The following is a 20,798-nucleotide window of genomic DNA, read 5'->3' as shown; positions in this document are numbered from 1 at the left end:
ACCATTGATTTGTTTTTGAGTTATTATGTAATAAAAAGAAACAGAAGAAAGAATAATAAGAAATTCAAACTTTTTGCTATGATAATTACAGACATTCCCAGAATTTGTGACTCAGTCGTTACATAGATATTGTTATAAAAAGAAACACTATACAGTATTGTAAAGTTCTGATGATCAATTGAGAAGATATTCAAAATACCATTTTGATGAACAATCTCAGCCATCCCTACATAGGCAGTGCTACTGCCTGCCTGATGATCACAAAAATTATTTTACATTTATATTCAATATCACTTTGTAACAAGAGTTGTAAATGGTCAAGGTTATGCCAAGGTGCAAAGCCCTATGCAAAGAAGGTAAAATATGGAAAAATAGTTAACTTACATGTAAACCAGTTTCAATTAAAAATAAGTTTTTTCAGCCAAAATATAAAAACAAAAGTCATACTTGTTGGCATGTAAACCAGCATCACCTGGAAAAGGGTATGAATTAACCATGTGTATAATGCATAGATTGTAGCTTTCTTGAAAGAAGCATGAAATACTCCCTGGATTGCACTTTTCATCATGTTACCCATTCTGTTTCCTTCTTCACTTGAAGGTACCAGTATACTGATTACTTCCACTGGTTTGTATGTCTCTCCACTAATTGACAATAAGTAAAATAAGGCCGTTGTAAATATAACCTAAAAAAAAAATACTGTAGGATTTTTTTCAGTCATCAAAATCATATCAATCAATTTCTGAGTAAATGGGTTACAATTACCTCAAACATTGGACTACTAAAAATTGGAATTTTTTCAGGTTTTACTATCATTTTCAACAAAAATAAATCATAATTTCTCTGTAGAACAACAGTTATTTAGAATATTAAAAAAAGAGACTCCAAAACAACTGTATATCAATTTTCTCAATCTCTTCAAAACTTGAGCTTAGACTTTCTAGCTGAAATAAAGAAATCATAGGAAAATAACCTTTCTAAAATATCGTCCTCTTATCATGAACAGATAATAACAAACATGAGTATACTTCAAGTTTACTATTTCTTTAAGAATCTACTTGAATAAGTTAAAAATCAAACCTATCCATGTACCCCATGATGCGTAATACAAATAAGTGCTACTGAAAAATAATAGAGGAAAAATTAAAATGTACATGGGCATTCACACAGTACAAACATAAAATAAGCAATATGGTCAATACAATATGATAATGTAGAATTGTTCCAAGACTCAATCTCTGTTTAGTCTTCTACCAGGTACATACTGTGCTTCAGGATATGTAGTACTATTTTAAAGCATCTTTTTTATCCTTCAGAAATTATGATAATGATCAAATATGTCTTCTAGTGATGATAATTGGTTTCATGTCTTGAAATGTTCAACAAAGTCACATTACTGAACTTGAAGTAAGAATGTTTGAAAAAAATATTTTTGTATACAATATACAGTGAACATTCTGCTTCCTAATTATATATTTCACTACAATCACAATTTATTTTACATACATTTTTTTTCTTCAATTCCTTGGGCTTTTATTTTTAAAAAAAAAGTTCAAAGCATTTCAGACCTGTGCACAGTTATTAAGTTTTTCAGAAGTTGTTGCAGTTTTTCTTCTGGAAAAAGACATTATGGAAGACAAAATGTAATGAAAATACTAGTTTACTACATCTTTGGAACATATTATATTTCACAGATACGTTGTTTAGGCTAGTGATTCCCATAAATAAAAACTTCCTAATGTTTCACTTCTGCAGTGTTGTTTCTCTTTGTTACAGGTGCAGTTAGTTGAAATCAGCATACTTTTCAGGATGCTTGATTTCATACATGATACAAGTCTTCATGACAAACTAAACTTTAGGATTCAGCTATTTAGATGTTGAATTAAAATCTTCATAGGGGAGAATCTTAACCAGGAATCCAGACAAAACATACCTCCACCTGTTTAAGAAGTGCATTGATCACATATACAGTTTTGTTCTCCAGTTCTTCCACTTAAGTTTTATAAACAACCAGCAATAGTGGTCACCCCATACGAGCACCATATTTCATAGAACTTTCTCCTCCCTATATCAAGTAGTTAAACATTAAAGAAACTCAAGTAAGGCATTCACATGATAAAGAAAATTAGTTCTTTACAGTACGTTATCTTTCTGAAACCTGTTCTTATCATGATTGAAATGATGTTAAGAACAGGAACCCAGTTTAAATATAAATATATAAATACTGAATTCAAACACAGCTCAAAGTCTACAAAAATAACTTATAAGCAATTTAATGTACATTAACAGAAACTTAATTAGTAATTTGCAATTACATGAATGACATAAAAAAAAAGATTCAATCAAATTAAAACTTACCAAGCCAATAATGATGTTTAAAATTGCTCTGGTACTATGAAATAGCATTCTTAGAATTGATCGAAAGAGGCGAAAAACTATAGCCAGATTTTCTTTTACAAATATCCAACATGACTTCAAAAACTAAAGAAAGAAAAACAGAGAATATCTTGCAATATACCATCAGATACAGCTAATACATGATTTTAAGTTTTTACTTTTAACTCTTCATCAAATAAATACACTTAGATACAAATCACAATAATTTTGACTTATGAACCAACAGTTTTATCACAAATTAAACCATAAAACGCATACATAATCAGGAGGTAATATGGATCAGATCTCAGATCTAGAACTTTTTCTTTTTTTTATTAAAGGGAAACATAGAAAGGAAATGAAATGCAAAAGAAAAGTAAAGCTGGGGAAAGAAATGTAACATGAGTTAAAATTAAATAAACATGTCAATAGCAGGAAAGAAAGTGAAAGAATAATAAAAATGGTACTGAAAAATGAAACTGTTATGGTAGCAAGCTCTGCTGCCATCCATCCCACGAAACTTAATAAAGTAGTCGGCAACATTATTTTTGTCTTCTTCACAGATGTTTTAAAATTGATAATAGCAATCTACTGGTCATCAGTAATTTAAAATTTTAAAATCCAGTCATTTCCATTATTTTAAAATCCACACACTTTGTTTTTCTTAGCCATTAAACATAGCAAAAATATGATACTAAAATAATGTTAAGTAAACTCGAGTGAACTAAAGATATTAGTAACTGCAAAGATCTAAAACTTAATCTTAGATCAAGAAGCTGAGCATTCAGTTTAAATGTGTTTTAAAAAACATCTGATTTTACAACTTTAATGAATATCATGCATTTCATAATATATTTTTCATCTATATATAAATTTATATCTTATTTGTAATTAATTCATAATCAGTGTCAGTATTAGCATTTATATTTGAATGAGAGTGAAGTTGGACTTTTACTAGTTCACTAAGTTTGAATGAGAGAGAAGTTGGACTTTTACTAATTCACTGCAATTGAGTGTGCCTGGAAGATAGCTAAGCATGTTATCCCTGAAGATGAATCTCATGATATTTGATATTTAAAACCTGTTCATGATGACTGATTGGCATTATGAATAGGAATTCTGTTTTGACATAAAAAATGCTGCATTCACACAGATTTCAAAAACTACACTACTACCCCAATGCCAAAAGGATATGGATAGGCATGCTCATTACCTTCTTTACTGGTTTTGTAATGATAAAACAAAAAAAAGTTAGTTGAATTTTTAATTGCAAGATATTGACTTATTCTTTCACAATATAAAATATGTTTTTATATAAATATTTCAAGCACAAATGTAAATGAACCTGCTATAAATGTATTTCAGTCTATATATATATATATATATTTTTTCAACAAGTTTATTTTGGTTATCAAAAAATATAAGGAAAACAAATGACAATGATTTAAGCAAATCTAAAAAACATACTTTTACAACATTACAGGGTACTAGTTTTCATGCCAATAGGTACTGAGTGTATGCTAAAACATAATTTCAAAATGTTAACAAATTAAAATAAATTACATCTGAAGCTATTTTGCATCACTTTTGTGCTATATCCTTTTTCCAAAGCATACCTTTATGACTCATTCATATAATGAAATTAAAAACATTTCATAAACCTTAGATAAAAAACATGTCTAATGATTTTTCTTACTCCCTAGAGAGTACTAGTACTGTAATGATACCAAATCCATTGGAATAAGTCATAAAAAAAATGAATCCAGTGACTAGTTTAGTGATGGACAAAAGGGGGATAATAATTCAACAAATAACTAATTATCTGAACCACAATCTATTTGAAAAATGTAATGTCTAGATGTGTCTTTATCTTTCACACCACACTGTGTTAGAATAGGGGAGGAGGACAGAAGAGAATGGAAAAATGCCACAAATAAAGCAAAAACAAAAACAACAAACAAACAAACACAAACTACCAGAAAAAAAAAAAAGAGAAAAATATTAGGAATACCACAATCCTTGTGAAAAGGGGGGTCAGATACTAAGTATCAACTTGGAACACACAAAGAATGACCTTTCTGTTTGAGTACCTAGCTGAAATGGAAAGTAAATGTAGTAGTAGTAGTAATGTAATAGTGGCTTAGTAGGGTTCTGTAGAGGCTGCCCCATTTAGTTGTGGACCATTCCAACAGTCTTCGATCATTCAGGTTTTCATATTGCTTGGGCTCAATCTGAGGTTGAGAGTTTTGTAAGCCCTTCTAGGTGCACTGGTTCTCCTCACTATCCATCTTTAGTTATTAGGTGCTGATTAATGGTGGAGAGGAACCTCTGCAGCATCAGCAAAAGTCCTAGATCATGGAGAGGACTTCCCTTTCATCTAACCACCCTTCCTGCAAACCATTCAGTTCTGACATCAGATTTATCCCCCTCCAGGTTGTATACCCATTCTCTTGTAGGGAAAACCATATTCATGTAAGACAACCATAGTACTTATAACAGCTTTTACAAATGTGGCTGCTAAACCCTCCCAGAAAGAATATAGTACTACACAATACCAATATCCTTGGCCACAGTACCAAAATTTTCCTTGCCTTACTACTCTGTGGTATTTCCTGTGCAACAATTTTCCCTCAGAGAGGTTCAGAAAATACTAGATTTAGGAGTGTATTGATCTCCCCAATTTATAACCATTACTATCTAGAAGAAAAACTTCACAACAATAAAGGCATGCAAACAAAAATGTTTGTTCACACTATCAAAACACAATCACAAGTATCAGAAAATGAGGCATGTTTGACTGGCAAGAAAAAGAAAGGAAGTGAAACTTCAGTGAGCTCTCTCTCAACAGTCCAGTGTTTGTCCCCCTGTTCAGTAAGCTACAACATTATGTATAAAACTAAACCCAAATTAAAATAAAGCTAAAACAAAAGTTACAAGTGTTACCAAAGTCTCTTTAAAATATCTAAGTTCTGCAAAATCTAATAGTCCTACAAAATACTGCATAAAGTTTGCCCAACCGGGGAAATCCTGTCTTTTAATACAAGAAAAATTCAATAATTTAAACCAGGTTCACACACTTCTTTCACTCTCTTACACATAACCTCCATCCCGTCATGCTTGAATGCTTAGGTAGGGAAATCTCAGGCCATTACTCAATTTACCAACAGAAAAGACACCTTTCTATTTCTGGAAGTCACAAGCTATACTTATTACAAGGAACTTGGTTAATTGCCAACTGGCAAATGAGGTCTTACACAGAGCTATTAAGAAGCAAAGTTAACATGTGAATTTAATTTACTATTATTAATTTCATCCATTCATAAGTATTTCAGCTCACATTCATTGAAATATCTTGCACTACTCTTACCAAAAAATAAATTTTATATTGATTATTTTATTATAATGATTATTCTGCACTGTTAACTTAGTATATGGAATTAGGACTTACCTAAGTCTCTTGATCTGGCCAAACCTTGCGAGATATTACTGAGTTTATGGCCCAAAATATTGCTAACAACAATGGTACCCAACTAATGAAACATTGCATTCTAATCATTCTAAGTAATATAGTCTGAACACTATGATTAATTAGTCATGCTCATATACTAGGAATATAATTTGAGTTTTTATTTCCATATTTAGCTTGCTTTAATCAGAAGTTGATATTAATCACAATACACAAAACCATGAAGAAAAATATATAACCACATAGAAAGAATGCAAAATCACTTGAGAAAATACACATTTGCAATTTTTTTAATTGAAAAAATTTAAGAATACATATATGAATTCATATTTCTTTATTTTTACACTATTTCATATTATTGTATAGTTGAATATGTGACTTTATAAACTTAAGAAGCCACAATAAAATCATCTGCAACAAATCACCTAAGGTAATTCAAGACTACTTTTGAATTTTTATGTGGAGCCTTTAACCAAAAAAATCATTATAATGTATATACACTCTCATCCAGCAATGTGGGTACCAAACACTGCCTAATATTCTAATATTTTACACTACAAAAAGTAAGGTTACTAGGCTTCATATCTTCTTTTAGTTATGATCTACATATTGCATTGCATATTTGCAGTCCTTTTGAAAAGGCAAGCTTAAACAGTTCTTGCTATAAAGAATGCTAAACTGTTCATTAGTTAGTACTGGTTATACACATACATAAAGCCAAAAACATTGTCCTTAACTGATATTAAGGAATTGTTTAAAAGACTAACACAAAGGCTTAAGTGGATAGGGGAACTTAACACTAAGATCAATCATAGTGATTTAATCATGTGATAATGAAACTTAGAGAAGTATTCTGAACTGCAAAGAAAAAGTTTAGAGCTTTCAACTAACTTTTATTTATGCCCCAAAATAATGTTTGCTTATCTTGAATGTGGAATTACTGACTTGAAATATTATATATAATATCACATAATACATCTACTTGTATGTAAAGAGTGAAATAATTTCATCTTGCGCTATTTTCTTTGAAAGTTTTAAAACATCTGGACTTTCCCAACTGACCTTGTTCACACTGTCAGAAAGTTTCATCTATCTGCTACTTTTATGATGAATCTCAGCATTCACTTTATAATGTAACCTATACTATATTTTAAAACAACTTATTTATCTCAGTTTTACAAATAAAAAATTTTTAATCTTATGAAAGTTAACTCCGAAATTCTGTAAATTATGTTACTGCGACATGTTTGTTTAGATATGACACACTATTGTACTTCCATATCACAGTTTCTCATTTAAAGAATGATTGGACTGACAGAAATCACTTCAACATACTTAGATTATACATTAAAACATACTCACTGTGAAAGTGTGTTATGTTCGAATTGTTACAGAACAGCGAAAGATGTGTAATAACATTCTTCTTTCTTTAACTTATGTTTCATATAAATTCATGTTCGCGGAAGAACACAAAAATAACTATTTAGTTTAATTCCTACAATGCAGGCATTTTAGTAAATTAGTTGGATGTTTTGTTTCTTTATTTGTTGTTAAGTGCAAAGCTACATGATGGGCTTTTTTTTCTGTGCTGTGCCCAAAACGGGTACCCAAAGCTTTCATACTCTTACTACTGAGCCACTTGGGAACTGGTTGGGTGTTATATCAAAAAGAACAACAATAATTATGTTCACTGTTTACTATTATAATTATAACACTTGCATTTGACATTGCCAATGGGAATACTATCTGCAAATTATCTTATATCTAGCATACCTTTAGCACAACCATCACATTGTTCTTCACATATTTCACAAAGGGAGTCATATCAAGATTTGATAGACCATCTAACACAGTACTCCATGTTATTGTTTCTTCAACTTCGCTAGTGCCTGAATATTTAACCAACCACAGCTGATAAAGTTGATCCCAAATATCTGAGAGCTGTTTCTCAGTCAAAGCTGACTGTTTTTCATCTTCATCACCAACAAATTTGTATACCTTTTAAAATAAGAAACACAGTAATATGAATATACTTGATGGCTAACTGTACAGTACTTAAGGGTGAACTGCTCATTTTATTCTAAGTTCAACCCATACCTCAATGATAGCTACAATTATTTCTGTATATTAAAATGATGTATTGACAATTTTATCCACTTAATATACATATCATTTTTTCTTGGCTTAGAACAAAAATGATGAAGTTATTTTTATATAATTTTCAGAAACAACAAATACGGTTATGATCATATGGCTTGCATAAAGTGTATAGATAACCTAGCCAACGAGGATGGGCAAGTATAGAATTTTTCCAGTTTAAGTTGAAACTGGTTATACCTAGACACTGTTACTGGTTTTCTTCTTGATGTGGCATTTATTCTTGTAATAGTGACACTGTAGGTTCCCAGAATAACAAGAGTTCTAAGAGAAAATGCACCACTGAGAAAATCTGAATTGTTTGACTTTAAATGAATTTGAAGAAATGAAAGAGATTGTATGCAATGTATAACAAAATGAAATAATATTTTTCCAAACCACAAAAATATCTAAAAGAGTATATTTATAAAGGACTACATCTAGGTGGAAAAGAGCTCATTGTGTATCTATTAAGAACCTGTACACCTTGACAATTAAGTTGCTGAACCTGAGAATGTGTTCCATAATGAGAAAAAAATAGCATTATATAATGAAACTATGATGCTATTCTTTTCAGGACATGTAAATTACCTTTCTGTGTTGTGTTATAAAAACAGAGAGAGATTAAGAATAAGAATGAAAAGGTAACAGAAGTTGCTCGTTGAAGACACGATATCCAGAAGGGCTAAAAACCTGATCATAAACGATAAAGTCAGGATTGAAAATGTAACATAAAAATAATTCTAATTAGTGAGAAGTTCAGCTAGAAATGTAGTTTAAAGCTGTAATGGCTGAGCTACAACATTTCTCTGTTCTAAATTACTTTTAAACACAAAGTGCTAAAAATATTGTCGTGGTCAAATGATATTCCTAGTGAATTACATGTACTCACATGTATGCTGTTTATAAACAATGTATCCCTTTCAGCTATAAATGTCTTGGTGTCACAGGCTTCAACTGGTCTTGTACTCAACCAACAATCGCCTGTGCTGCCCATCGTCATTATTGCCATGAAAATGGTTAACACAGCTATCCCATAACTCAGCCACATTCTCTTCACAACTGCCTGATTATTATGCAAACAATGAGGTTGAGACTGCATATTCTGGTTCCTACACAACCAAAACAAATAATTCATTGCACAAGTAACCACCTCTAACTTCTGATCATGGGTATCTATTAACACTCACATTGCATTCCTATTAGACTCCTTTTCAGATACAAGTTACAGGACTATAAAGTAACATTGTGTAGTTGTTACTTTTTACCTCCAGCTTTACACTCATAGCATGCACTGCTATGTATTTTGACTGCACCTTGCACTGAAACAATGTTAAAAAAATATTGATTAAAACTGTGTGCTTAAAAAATATTTTGAACTATTTACCTTGCTCAATCAAATGCAGAGAATCAGCAATATCAAGGACTATTCTCTGTAAAGGAGATCCAACAATTCTCTGCTAGAGTTTAACCTGTTAATGTCAGTTTTTCCACCTGGCAGCACATCCATACAATGTTTGCACCATTGCTTAACATCTCAACTCAATTATGACCAGTAGAACCACTGTAGTGTTAGCACAAGTAAATGTAATACCTTGATATCCTCCAGTCTTTATGTTATGCAAAGTCTGAAGAATTTCCTGCATCAGAGCTCTGGGGACAACTAGTTATAAAATAGATTCAGAACCACATCTTAGTGGTTGATAATTGTACAGCACACCTTCCTGTACTTGTAGCTGCTTGTACAAATGCCACAGTTTATGTGCATCCACCCTAAATTCCTCAATCTGAGATGGATAAGTTTAACTTGCTGCACAGCAAGAAGTACCTACACTAGATCTGGATCCTTTAATTGCTCTTCCTGGACCTCCTGAAGTGTTAATTGTGATATCCAACCACTTGTGGTTTCATCTAGCATATGGGTTAATGTAACTATGGCAGAAATGGCTTTAACTCACAGGTGATGTCCAGAGTTAGGGCATTTAATGAATGAATACAATCATACCATGCAGTCATACAATCTGTTGGCATTTCTATGTTATTGTCCCAGACAATTCCATACAATAAAGTCATATTCCTGCTACATTGTAATCCAACATGCAATTATTCCTTCCAGAATTTACAGCTTATAAAGCACTTCAGTGATGCATGATCCACCTAAATGGTGAACTTTCTAACATACAGGTAATGTCAGTAGTTTTTGATAAATACCACAGATGTAATCAGTTCTTTCTTTCTTGTACAGTATCTACACCATCCTGCAATCACAGTAACACTGCTCCAATTCCATTATTTCTGACATCAATGTCAACAAGAACTTACAGTCCTGTCATGGATATGCCAACACTAGAGTTCAACTAAAGTATGCTTTAGAGACATAGAATGCTTGCTGGCATTTCTCAGTCCATCTCAGATGCACATCAGCTTTAGTGAGAAAAGACATTGGTGAGGTGATCTGGATGGGTTTGCCACAAATCAACAATGACAAATGCAAAACCAAGGAAACCATATAACTCTTGTTTGATCACAGGTTAAGGCATGTCTTAAAATGCTGCAATCTTCACAAGGTCAGTAGAGACTCCACCTCTACCCAAAATATTACTAAGAAATTCTGTCTCCATGCACAAGTACACACTTTCCTAGTTTCTTATTCTCCAAAGTATCATACTCAAGTTTTCAGTAGCTGACTCAAATGTAAGGTCAAACATAAAGACATCATCACGTAGACCAGCTATCTCTCTTATTACAGCCCCTGCAGTGTAAGCTCCATCAGCCTTACAAAAGTGGTGGACATACTATACAAGCTGAATGGCATGACCAAAACCTCAAATGCTGAAAACAGTCTTAGATCTGCTCATCATCTAGTTCGACTTTCCAGATTCTCGATGCCAGGTCTAAAGTGTTGAAACATTAGGCTCCTTCATATGTTTCCAGACATTAATCTGCACCCTGACAATCACTATTAGAGATGACCATGCATTCTCTGAAGGGTGTATAATTCCATTCTTTAACATCCACTGTATTTCAAATATAACTATATCATTAATTCTCCAGAGAAGTGGTTGTTTAGTTGGACATGCATCACCTGTATTTACGTGATGGTGAGTTAATGTTATTCAACTCGATCAGCAACCTAGTCTCATCAATACATTGGCATATTCAACCAACAAATCACTAAGCTTCTGTCACTATGTTAAGTCCAGATTGCTTGCACAGTCCTCAACCAGTGGCCTCAGATTTGTCAGCAACCACATAATTGATCTTGAACATGGAGTGACAGAAGCAACAGTAGCAATATCATTAGTCTCAGTCATCTCCACATGTTTCACAATACTGATGACCATTCCTTTGGAAAGTTATATAATCATCTGCCTATACAAAAACAAAACTAAGGCTTCATTCCTGTTCAAACAGATTACTAATTGAGCTAATGTTGCTTGCTTTCTGGACAGAAAACAGAGCATTATATTCATTGGCTTTATCATCACATTATATGGCATCAATGCACTAGACCTCATCCACAGAAAACCAAGAAATAACCACTGTACACTGTTCTGGGTCTCATATCACTGGTATTGGATAACTTTCTCATGGAAATGCAGTTCACCCGTTGCACAGACAAAACTGAATAATAATTTTTATAGTATGTTCATCCCAAAGCTACCAATGAAAAAGCCAAGATTGGTTATGATTACCCTTCTTCTATGGTTGACTATACATAGACAAAATTAGAGATGTCTCTTTCCATTCACATCTAGTCTGTCACCAGTCACAAGAATAAAGTAATTGTTAACTGGCCAGAGTTGTGGCTTCACACAGAGTGGTTGATATATAGCAAGATCAACCAGTATCCTAGCAGTTCCTGTATCATTAAATAACTCTATATCTCACCTCTTTATCTTCAAAGGCACATACAAACCACGATCCAGCTCTGAGTTACAACTCTGAACTCTTGTGGTACTAGAAACTGCCTCCATTATGGAGAAAATGTCTTTCACACTCATATGATGCTTAATTAACTCACCATGTAACTTCTTAAAGAACTTATCTATGAGGATATCCTCGTGGTTTTATAAAGGCATTGCAGAGTATGCTGTACCATGTGAATATCACGGGTCATCCACATATGTGGCCAAACTATGTGTGTGACTTTTCTTTCAAGTTTTGAATACAGTATGATGGATAGCATTATATTCCACCAGGTCGAACTGTTAATGCAATGTGGCTCTTACTGTGTCCCAGTCTCAGAGTTGCTCCATGCTCAATACAATCAAGTGCTTGATTATCCAATCTCAAGATCAAGTATTACATCAACTGTTCCCAAGTTCAGCCATTCCAAGCTGTAACTTATTTGAAAGACTTCAAAAAATGATATAGGTTCTCTTTAGATACACCCTTAAATGTCAAGAGGCAAGATCTGCTTCATCTCAATCACAGGACCTGTGACTGCAAAATAAAACTCTCAAGCAACACCAGGTTGATATTCCTAAACATCAGGACTGTTGTAGTGGGTATTCTTAGGTACCCCTACATCCTGATGAGCATTAGATCCCTGTCTTTAATTGGCAGAATGGTGAATTACTGTGTGCAGTTTGCCCATCAGTACTGTAAAGCACCAGGCTTTGCTGTCACTGGTGGTGACCCTGGCAGTATACCTCCTATCCAAAAGAGGCTCACAAGTATCCCTTGGTTTGCTAAGTTCACCAGTTGATGCCGTCTGACCAGCTAGCAAAAAGCTTGGCTGGTGGACTTCATCCATCAGTGGCTCCTCCAGTCACAGTCAACTGGTCTCAGATGGTTCTGACCAAAGATTAGGTTGGACAATCTATTTCATCAGTCTTGAAGCCCTGTACAGACTGTGCCCATTGAATATCAGACCCGCCATACTACCCATATTTTCAACAACTCTTATAAACAACACCTATTCAATATCAGCCTCACAAAAACAAATCCTATGGTCATGATATCAAACTTTTCTCCTTTCTACCTACTCTGTGGTATTCTCAAGGTAACTGAATTCACCTAAGAGCAATCAGATAGGTTTTCCAGATTAACAGTAGGTCTGACAGAAAATGTATCATGAAGTTAATCTGAATTATTTGACTTTAACCAAGTTTAAAGAAATAAAACAATCTTTATTCAAATCACAAAAACAATTAAAATAGTGTATTCAAAAAAGATGGTGTCTTGATTTGAGAATGTTAGAATCTGTTTGAGACTGAGAAAATATAGCACCATGTACATGAAACTTTGCTGCTATTTTTCTGTCTGCATGCACTACCCACATGAATGTTGGACATTTTCATCAAAAGCTAAGAAAAAATATATCCTTGAGCTATCACACCTGCTAATGGAAGAGATCACTGTCTATTTTCACATAGTATGTACAACTTTATAGAAAATTTTTCCTAGGAAAGGTGAATGATCCAGAACAATATGTAACTAGGGCAAAAGGAACTGAGCTACTTCCTTGATGTTCTACATTACACTACATACATTTACATATATGAATAATTGTTAAAATTGTATATTAGATACGGGAGTAGCAATCATATGGTATGCTTCCATACCCCATTGGTCATAAGATACAAAATGGAACAGAAAAACTTAACAGAATTTCAAGGTTACATCTGCCATAAACTAAGGTTAAAGTAATATGATCTTTCACCAAAAGGATGATATAATCATTTCATTATGCTCATAATTATCTATATTTTTACACATTTTGTTAAGAAGTTTTTAATAATGTCCAAGCTTCCCAGTGACAAGCAGCAAGTTTACAAACTTACAGCACTAAAATCTAGAGTTTGATTCTTTATGTGAACATACTGCAGATAGCCCAAGGCAGAGCTTTGCACTGAAAACAAACAAATAAACAATAATTTGCATTCTATAACTAAATTAAGTTTCACCAATAAGCTTTTCTTTTTTTAGGGTTGTCCACCATCAATAGATATTACTGTTATTTGCCATGCTAGTTTTAAAGCTATCTAGCAATTCAACTGTTAAAACCTAAGGGTAAAATTGTTTTGTATGTGGAAAGATATTTTGTAAATAAATTGATAGAATACCAGAAAAATAATGTGTCAAAAACATTGTACAAGTAACATATTGAAGATTTGCTTATATTTTACTTCCTAAAATGTGAAAAATTTAGCTGTTAATGTGATTGCTTGTTTATTTATAGCATAATTTAACTCAAAAGTATTGTACATGGCATTTCTAGTCTTTTTATAATATCTTTCAAACTATTCTTTTACAGTCTAGTATGCAGGATTTTTTCTGTAAATATGTTTGTATAATGACTGTCTAACATTAAGTATCACCACTTCTATACAAATTTGAAATATTTATTTATAGTTTATTTTCATACGCAGTTCTCACAAACTCTTTTAAAGCATTCAAATATGTTTGGTTGACACACAACTGCAATAAAGTCAAACATGACAAACTTCCCTTTCTGTCAAGATTGAATGCACATTATAGATAGATTCTTACAAAGAAGATTAATTCCATGTCAGTTAAGAAAACATATGAACGAGATTACATAAAATTATATATATTCAGCCAAGACATTCAACACTACAATTTAATTTTTTTTTAATAATAGTTTCCCTTAAAAATTAATTAATCATGAATATACAAGCATATTCTCTTAGTATGTGATCTTTAACTATTAAAATGGATTCAAAACAAAGCATGCTACAATACAGTGTTAGATTCAAAAGAATATTTGCTAAACAGTAGAAGAAAAATGTGTTAAAGCTTAAATCCACATTAATGGAACAATACCAAATTCAAATGACAACTAGTTTCGACTTTTCATGTTCTCTTTAGTCCAACATTTGTGAGAGAAACACCTACACTGCTTATTTTATAACGTAAGTTTCTTTTCCTTGAATGGCATATGCCATCAGGATATGGTTCAACTTAAAGTGACCTTCAGATGTCAAAACTAGTTTCCATTTAAATTTGGTATTGTTCCATTAGTGTGGATTTAAACTTTATTGTGAATTATTTTACACATAGAGTGAATGTAAATAGTAACTCTATTGTAAGTTTGTTTGTTTTTTATCATCCTATAATATTTTCCTGTTGTGTATGTGTGCGTATGCAGTTTTCCAAAAATACACTTGATACCAAAAGACACTTATTAGTTGTATAACACAATGTCTTCAGAACTTGTTTCAAACATTCATTCAAATCAACTCAAAATCTCTGATTTCCCAACATAGCACCCAACCTGTGAGTGAAACATCTGTGAAAAGATGAAGGTCTGTTGGATCAGGATGTAAAGGAGTTCATGCTGTCATAAACTATATGTTTCACTAAAACACTTACCGCAAGACATTGGATCAATGGTTAGACTCCAGTGAGAAGTAGGGTTCCATTGGAAATGTCACATGGGAACAACTTTGTGAAATGAAGCCAAAAACACAAAGGATGTCTTCTGCAGTAGGTATGGAAGATGGAAGACAGAAGTGTATGAACACAAGACTCCAAAGTTAGTAAGGCCATAAGAGACATCTGGAGATTTCATTGAACCATGTTGATGCAAAATCCTAGATGTTACAAATGATATGTTGGTACTAAATAGGATTTGGAATTCTGGATGATCCACCAAAAAGATGTAGCCAACTGGGTGATTAAATGAAATTGTGTAAAAGACTGAGTAAGTGTTGAGAATAAAGAAGAAGATCATGAAGATCTTTGACTACTTGGCAAAAATTGTATGAAGCTAAAGTCAAACTGAAAAAAAAAAAAAGCAATAAACTGATATAAACCACTCCAATATAGAAAAATAAGAAAATATAATGTGATAACAAATGAATAAGAATATGAAGATACACATCATATATATCCACCTTCATCAACTATTAGCCACATTGAAAAAACTTCTAAACCAATCATATGTTTTTCATCTTTAAATGAAGCTTCTCCAGCTAAAGACTGAGTTGAGAGAGGTCTATGATAGGTCTTAGTCTCCTCTTTTCTACAGAACAACAAAGAAACAGATATAAAAACCCGTAGAAGTGTTAGGAACGATTCTGACTGCTGCATTATCAAGAAGATTTGAGACTTCCTGTTTGGAAAAAAAGAGGAAAACACAGATGTTGAACAGTTGGAGGAGGGTGAAAATTAAAGACCAAAGTGAAGGATCTATCAAACCAAAGGATCTCAAGGTCAAGGATCCCACAAGTCATCCAAGAAGACTACCCAACAGTCCAGATATGGGAATCATTTGGATCCACTCGTGTAAATAAGACTCATCTCATCTGCTTTTACATTTGGTCACTCTAAAAGAACAAAGAAAAGAAGGTACAAGGACAAATAGTACTTGCTGGTTGTTTCAAAAAGGGAAGTCAAATGAGATACTAAAACCCTACTCAGCTCCTGTTGGCCTGCTTCTCTTAAATGGGAAAATAGTTTCCTGCAAAAACAAAACAATGTAGAAAAGCAGCTCTTTTGAGATCAGTTAAATTGCTGAAACCTTGAAATATAGCATGACAGGCTAAAGTGTCAAAGGAATGTAAGTGAGACTTGCAGTTAATGAAGAGTATAAGTTAGAAATTTTATTTTGACTAAAAGAATCAGAAGAATAAGAACAATTAAAAAATATTAATTATGCAAAAAATAAAGTCTTGAAACAAGACAACTGATAGTGCACAAAATTGATGATGGGTTAAAGTAGAGGAACTCATTAAATATCCCCCCCCTCAATATCTAAACTGAAGATCAAGAACCAGAGAACTAATATTAGGAGAAGTAGTAGAAGGTGACCCTCCCTAAAATATCACCCATGTAAAAACCGCAAGGAATGTGAAAATTATTAACATTTTGCTGGTTTCCAAAAGTATAATCATCAACTTGAATATCAGGAGAAAGTGAAACAAATATATATTCAATATTTGAATTGTTTAGCATGACATTAGCACCCTCGTGCATAACAGAAATTGTTTCAAGATTTAAGAAAGAACCTGAGAGTAAAGAGAAATCAAACCAGCAGAAGCTTCTTCAATATTAAGGCTAGCAGATAAATCCTGCTCTGCAAACACTGAAGGCAAGCAGGCATGAGCAAAAGATTGATCTTGTTCAAAATCATGAGTAAATGGTGAGCATTCTACAATTTGAGCATCCACATGATTGGTAAACTTGTTTGAGACACCAGCAGACTATTCATCATTAATGGCACAAATATATTGATCAACGAATGCTGACAATGCAGCCACAGGATCTCTTTGCATGTTACAGGCATAATAGATGAGAGAGGCTTCCAAAGAAGTAATAGAACTCCCAATGTTTGTAAAAGCATTAGCATCAGAATTTATGTCAAGTTTAGAATTAATAGTGAAGTTAAAAGCATTACTGTCAACAAAAAAGTCTAAAATATGGCACGTAGGCAGAGATGATACAAGATTTCTTGATACGTGTGCAAGAAGTCAGACGGAGCTTGAAAGAAAATAGAATTATGGGTAAGTTGATACATAACAGCAACTCAACAAGAAAAGGTTTTCAGTGATTCATAAATTTCAGTTTATGACTTAGAACACACAAACACTTTTCTAATGAATGAAAAATACAGTTTTAATTTTTTTTTTTGCTTTTTCATTTCTTTATATAAATGAAATGATTAAATAATTTAACTTTCTATTTCACTAGATTTTCATGGTTTTTAGGATAAATAATCAGTTTTTCATATGAGTCTTTAGTCAACAAATCAAACGATAAATTTATAGAAATATAAGAGCAGCTGGTTTGAAAACAGATTTGAATTTTGTCAAGAGAAAAATATTTTTTTAATTACAGAAGTTGTAAGTTTATAAAAATATCATAAATACATAAGGTTTTTCAAGGCTTCATGATACATACCACTCTATTAATCCCTTTTTTTCCATAGTCATAAGCATGATCTACTACAACATTCAGTTTTTCATGAACAGCTTCCATGTTTTGTGGCAAATACTGTTGAACTATTGGCTTACTGAGAATAGTTTTGTTCACTATTTCTTTGGTTACTCTTACTAGTTGCACAGTCTCCCCATACACCTATTGATAATTTTCACTACAAATTATATGTTTACACAAGAAATAAGTAAAAAAGTTGTGCATAATTAAAAGCTTGTCTACATTAGAACATCCAAGAACATTACATGTATAAAACTCTTACAGAGGTCCTTTATGGTCATACATTCCCTATTTTATTTCTAAAGACATACTGTAACATCATTTTAATGTTGTGAAAGATAAACTTACAAAGACTGCCCCTCAAAACTTACTTGATTGATATAAATAATAACAAAATAATCATAGCCTTAAAATATATCAATAAATGCTGAAATACAATAGTTTTATAACCTTACTGATTTCTGTTCAACTTTGGTTTAATCTTTTAGACTGAAGTGTATAATTTTTTTAATAATTTGGTAAATATCTTTTTGTTAAATGTTAATAGTAAATTACTACAATTTCTGCTTTGTTTAATACCTTATGGCAAAAATGTTGAACAACATTAGATAAAGGAAAAATGCAAGATGAAAACAGTAAAACAATACAAATAATATGTTAAAAACTCATGAATGGTGATATATTAATATTTGGTAGCTTTAATGGTAGCAGAAATAATGTTCTGTTCAACATAAGGTCTTAAAAATTATATATTTCTTTTTTCTTTTCGGTAATCAGTAACGTAGAAGAAGCTTGCAAATATGATGAGATTTAAAATTTTAATTTTCTTATTACTCTGTGACAAAAAATTTACATAGGTGACTACAATAACCTAACTAATAAAACCAGACATTCCCTCATTTAGGAACTTTATGACATCTTATTGAAAGATAACACCCCCCCCTCTCATCGTAAATATCAAAAAAGATTTCAGGGTCTCAAGTGATATCTAGCTTTTGAGTTATAATTAAACTTCAATAAATAATTTAAATGAAATATTAGATACTGATTGGATAATTATGAATAATTTTGTTGAAACTTACATTAACATGCATCTCTATACATTTACTTGATTACATTATTACAATATACCTTCCTGTACATTTGGTTTAAACAGAGACTTGAATGACAGAGGGAACAATCAGTATAATATCATTAAGCTGCAACATATCAACAGATTAGAAGATGGGTTGTATTAAAAAAATAAGAGCAAATTAGCTGAGCAGGACAATATTTTAATTACTGTAAAGATAACAAAATTTAAATACTTAAAAAAAAAAATTCAAAACATGAAGGGAAACAAATAAAAGCTCTGAAAGTCCTAGAAAGTACAGTGGTAAGTTTTCAGGAGTTTCTAGTTGTTTAATGTATAGTTTGTTAAATTTCACATGGACAAAAGAAAGCATACCTGTACAGCCAAGAATAAAAACCCAATGGTCATGACAATCAGAAGAATAATCATCACTGTTATACTTGAAAAAGTATCTATGGATCCTTCAATCCAAGAGCTGAACTGCAATTTATAAATAAACTACACTTCTATAAATGCTCTTTATCAAAATATCACTTTCACCTAAAACTGATCTAAAAAACATAAAAAGAGCATACACAAGCATTTTGCATCACTCTAGCATAAAATAGCAATGATCTAATCAGTTACTGAGCATTTGTGCTGCAAAAAAAACAAGTCAGAATGATAAAACTTTAACATTTGTTACCACAAAGAAACAATTTTAAATAAATACCACATTTTGCATTTCCTACAAGAAAAGTATGCATTACTTCATTATATTTAAAGAAAATATAATAAATATAAATGTGCATATATGTGTAATAACACATGGAGGTGGCAACGAAAATAGTCATGTACACAGTGTAGTAATGCACACCTTACAAAGCACAAAATATCACAAGTAAAGATACCATAACAGCATACCATTGTTCAACAGTTACGAGGCCTGTGAGAAAAGTATCCGACCTTATTTTTTTTGTGATAACCTGATGGATTTGAATCAAGCGCGCTTGCATGAGCCGACCTTGAACCTTCGTGCACATGCGTGAATTTTTTCCCGCTTGTTGATTGCATCAGTTTTTGGCAAGCAGCCATTGAGTGAGGTAGTGTGTAGTGCTCTCATCAGTTTTTCATTGCAAGGAAAATGACGGAACGACTGGAGCAGCGCTACTGCATCAAATTTTGCTAGAAACTGGGCGACAGCCAGGTGGAAACCATTCGGAAGATTCAGACGGCTTTCGGTGACGATGCTATGGGCATCACACAGATTAAGGAGTGGTACAACTGGTTTAAAGACGGCCGCACAACGGTGGAGAGTGAGCCACGCTCCAGTCGGCCATCAACATGCCGAAATGACCAGGTCATTGCCAAAGTGAATGCAATGGTGATGTGGGACCGTCGTGTGACTATCCGAGAAATTGCGGAAAAGGTGGGCATCAGCACTTTTTCGGCACATTCCATTATGACCGAAGATTTGGCTATGAAGAGAGTGGCGGCGAAATTCGTGCCGAAGCTGCTTACGGCGGAGCAAAAGGAACTTCGTGTTGAAGTCTCACAGGACATGCTGGACTCCACAAACAGTGACCCCGACTTCATGAACACCATAATCACTGGTGACGAGTCTTGGGTGTATGGATACGACCCGCAAACTAAATCCCAGTCGTCACAGTGGAAGCATTCCACGTCACTAAGACCAAAGAAGGCCCGCCAAGTGCGCAGCAACGTCAAAGTGATGCTGACTGTTTTCTTTGACTCCCACGGTGTGATACACCACGAGTATGCACCACAGGGTCAAACAATCACCAAAGAGTACTACAGGGATGTCCTCTGTCACCTACGTGATGCTGTGCGGTGCAAGAGACC

The 20,798-nt window shown here is 32.9% G+C and overlaps 1 protein-coding gene across 2 annotated transcripts in view; it reads right to left on the bottom strand.

Moving 5' to 3' along the window:
* Positions 1 to 239: 239 nt before the first annotated feature.
* LOC111089282 (transmembrane protein 245-like) overlaps positions 240 to 20,798 on the bottom strand; it is a 45,604-nt gene continuing 25,045 nt past the window's right edge. The window contains exons 8-13 of one of the 2 annotated variants that reach the window (XM_022401493.1): positions 19,332 to 19,436; positions 17,849 to 18,025; positions 7,616 to 7,840; positions 2,359 to 2,481; positions 1,934 to 2,065; positions 600 to 685 (exon numbers count right to left, since the gene is read on the bottom strand). In XM_022401493.1, coding sequence (XP_022257201.1) covers positions 2,024 to 2,065; positions 2,359 to 2,481; positions 7,616 to 7,840; positions 17,849 to 18,025; positions 19,332 to 19,436 — 672 coding nt within the window. In that variant the 3' untranslated portion in view covers positions 600 to 685; positions 1,934 to 2,023. Of the gene's footprint in view, positions 686 to 1,933; positions 2,066 to 2,358; positions 2,482 to 7,615; positions 7,841 to 17,848; positions 18,026 to 19,331; positions 19,437 to 20,798 lie in introns of both variants that reach the window. The other variant, XM_022401492.1, reaches the window with a different exon arrangement.

The sequence above is a fragment of the Limulus polyphemus genome, unplaced genomic scaffold (genome assembly GCF_000517525.1).
Source record: "Limulus polyphemus unplaced genomic scaffold, Limulus_polyphemus-2.1.2 Scaffold5780, whole genome shotgun sequence".
In the NCBI taxonomy this organism is placed as follows: domain Eukaryota; kingdom Metazoa; phylum Arthropoda; class Merostomata; order Xiphosura; family Limulidae; genus Limulus; species Limulus polyphemus.
This window is presented reverse-complemented; position numbering and strand designations above follow the sequence as displayed.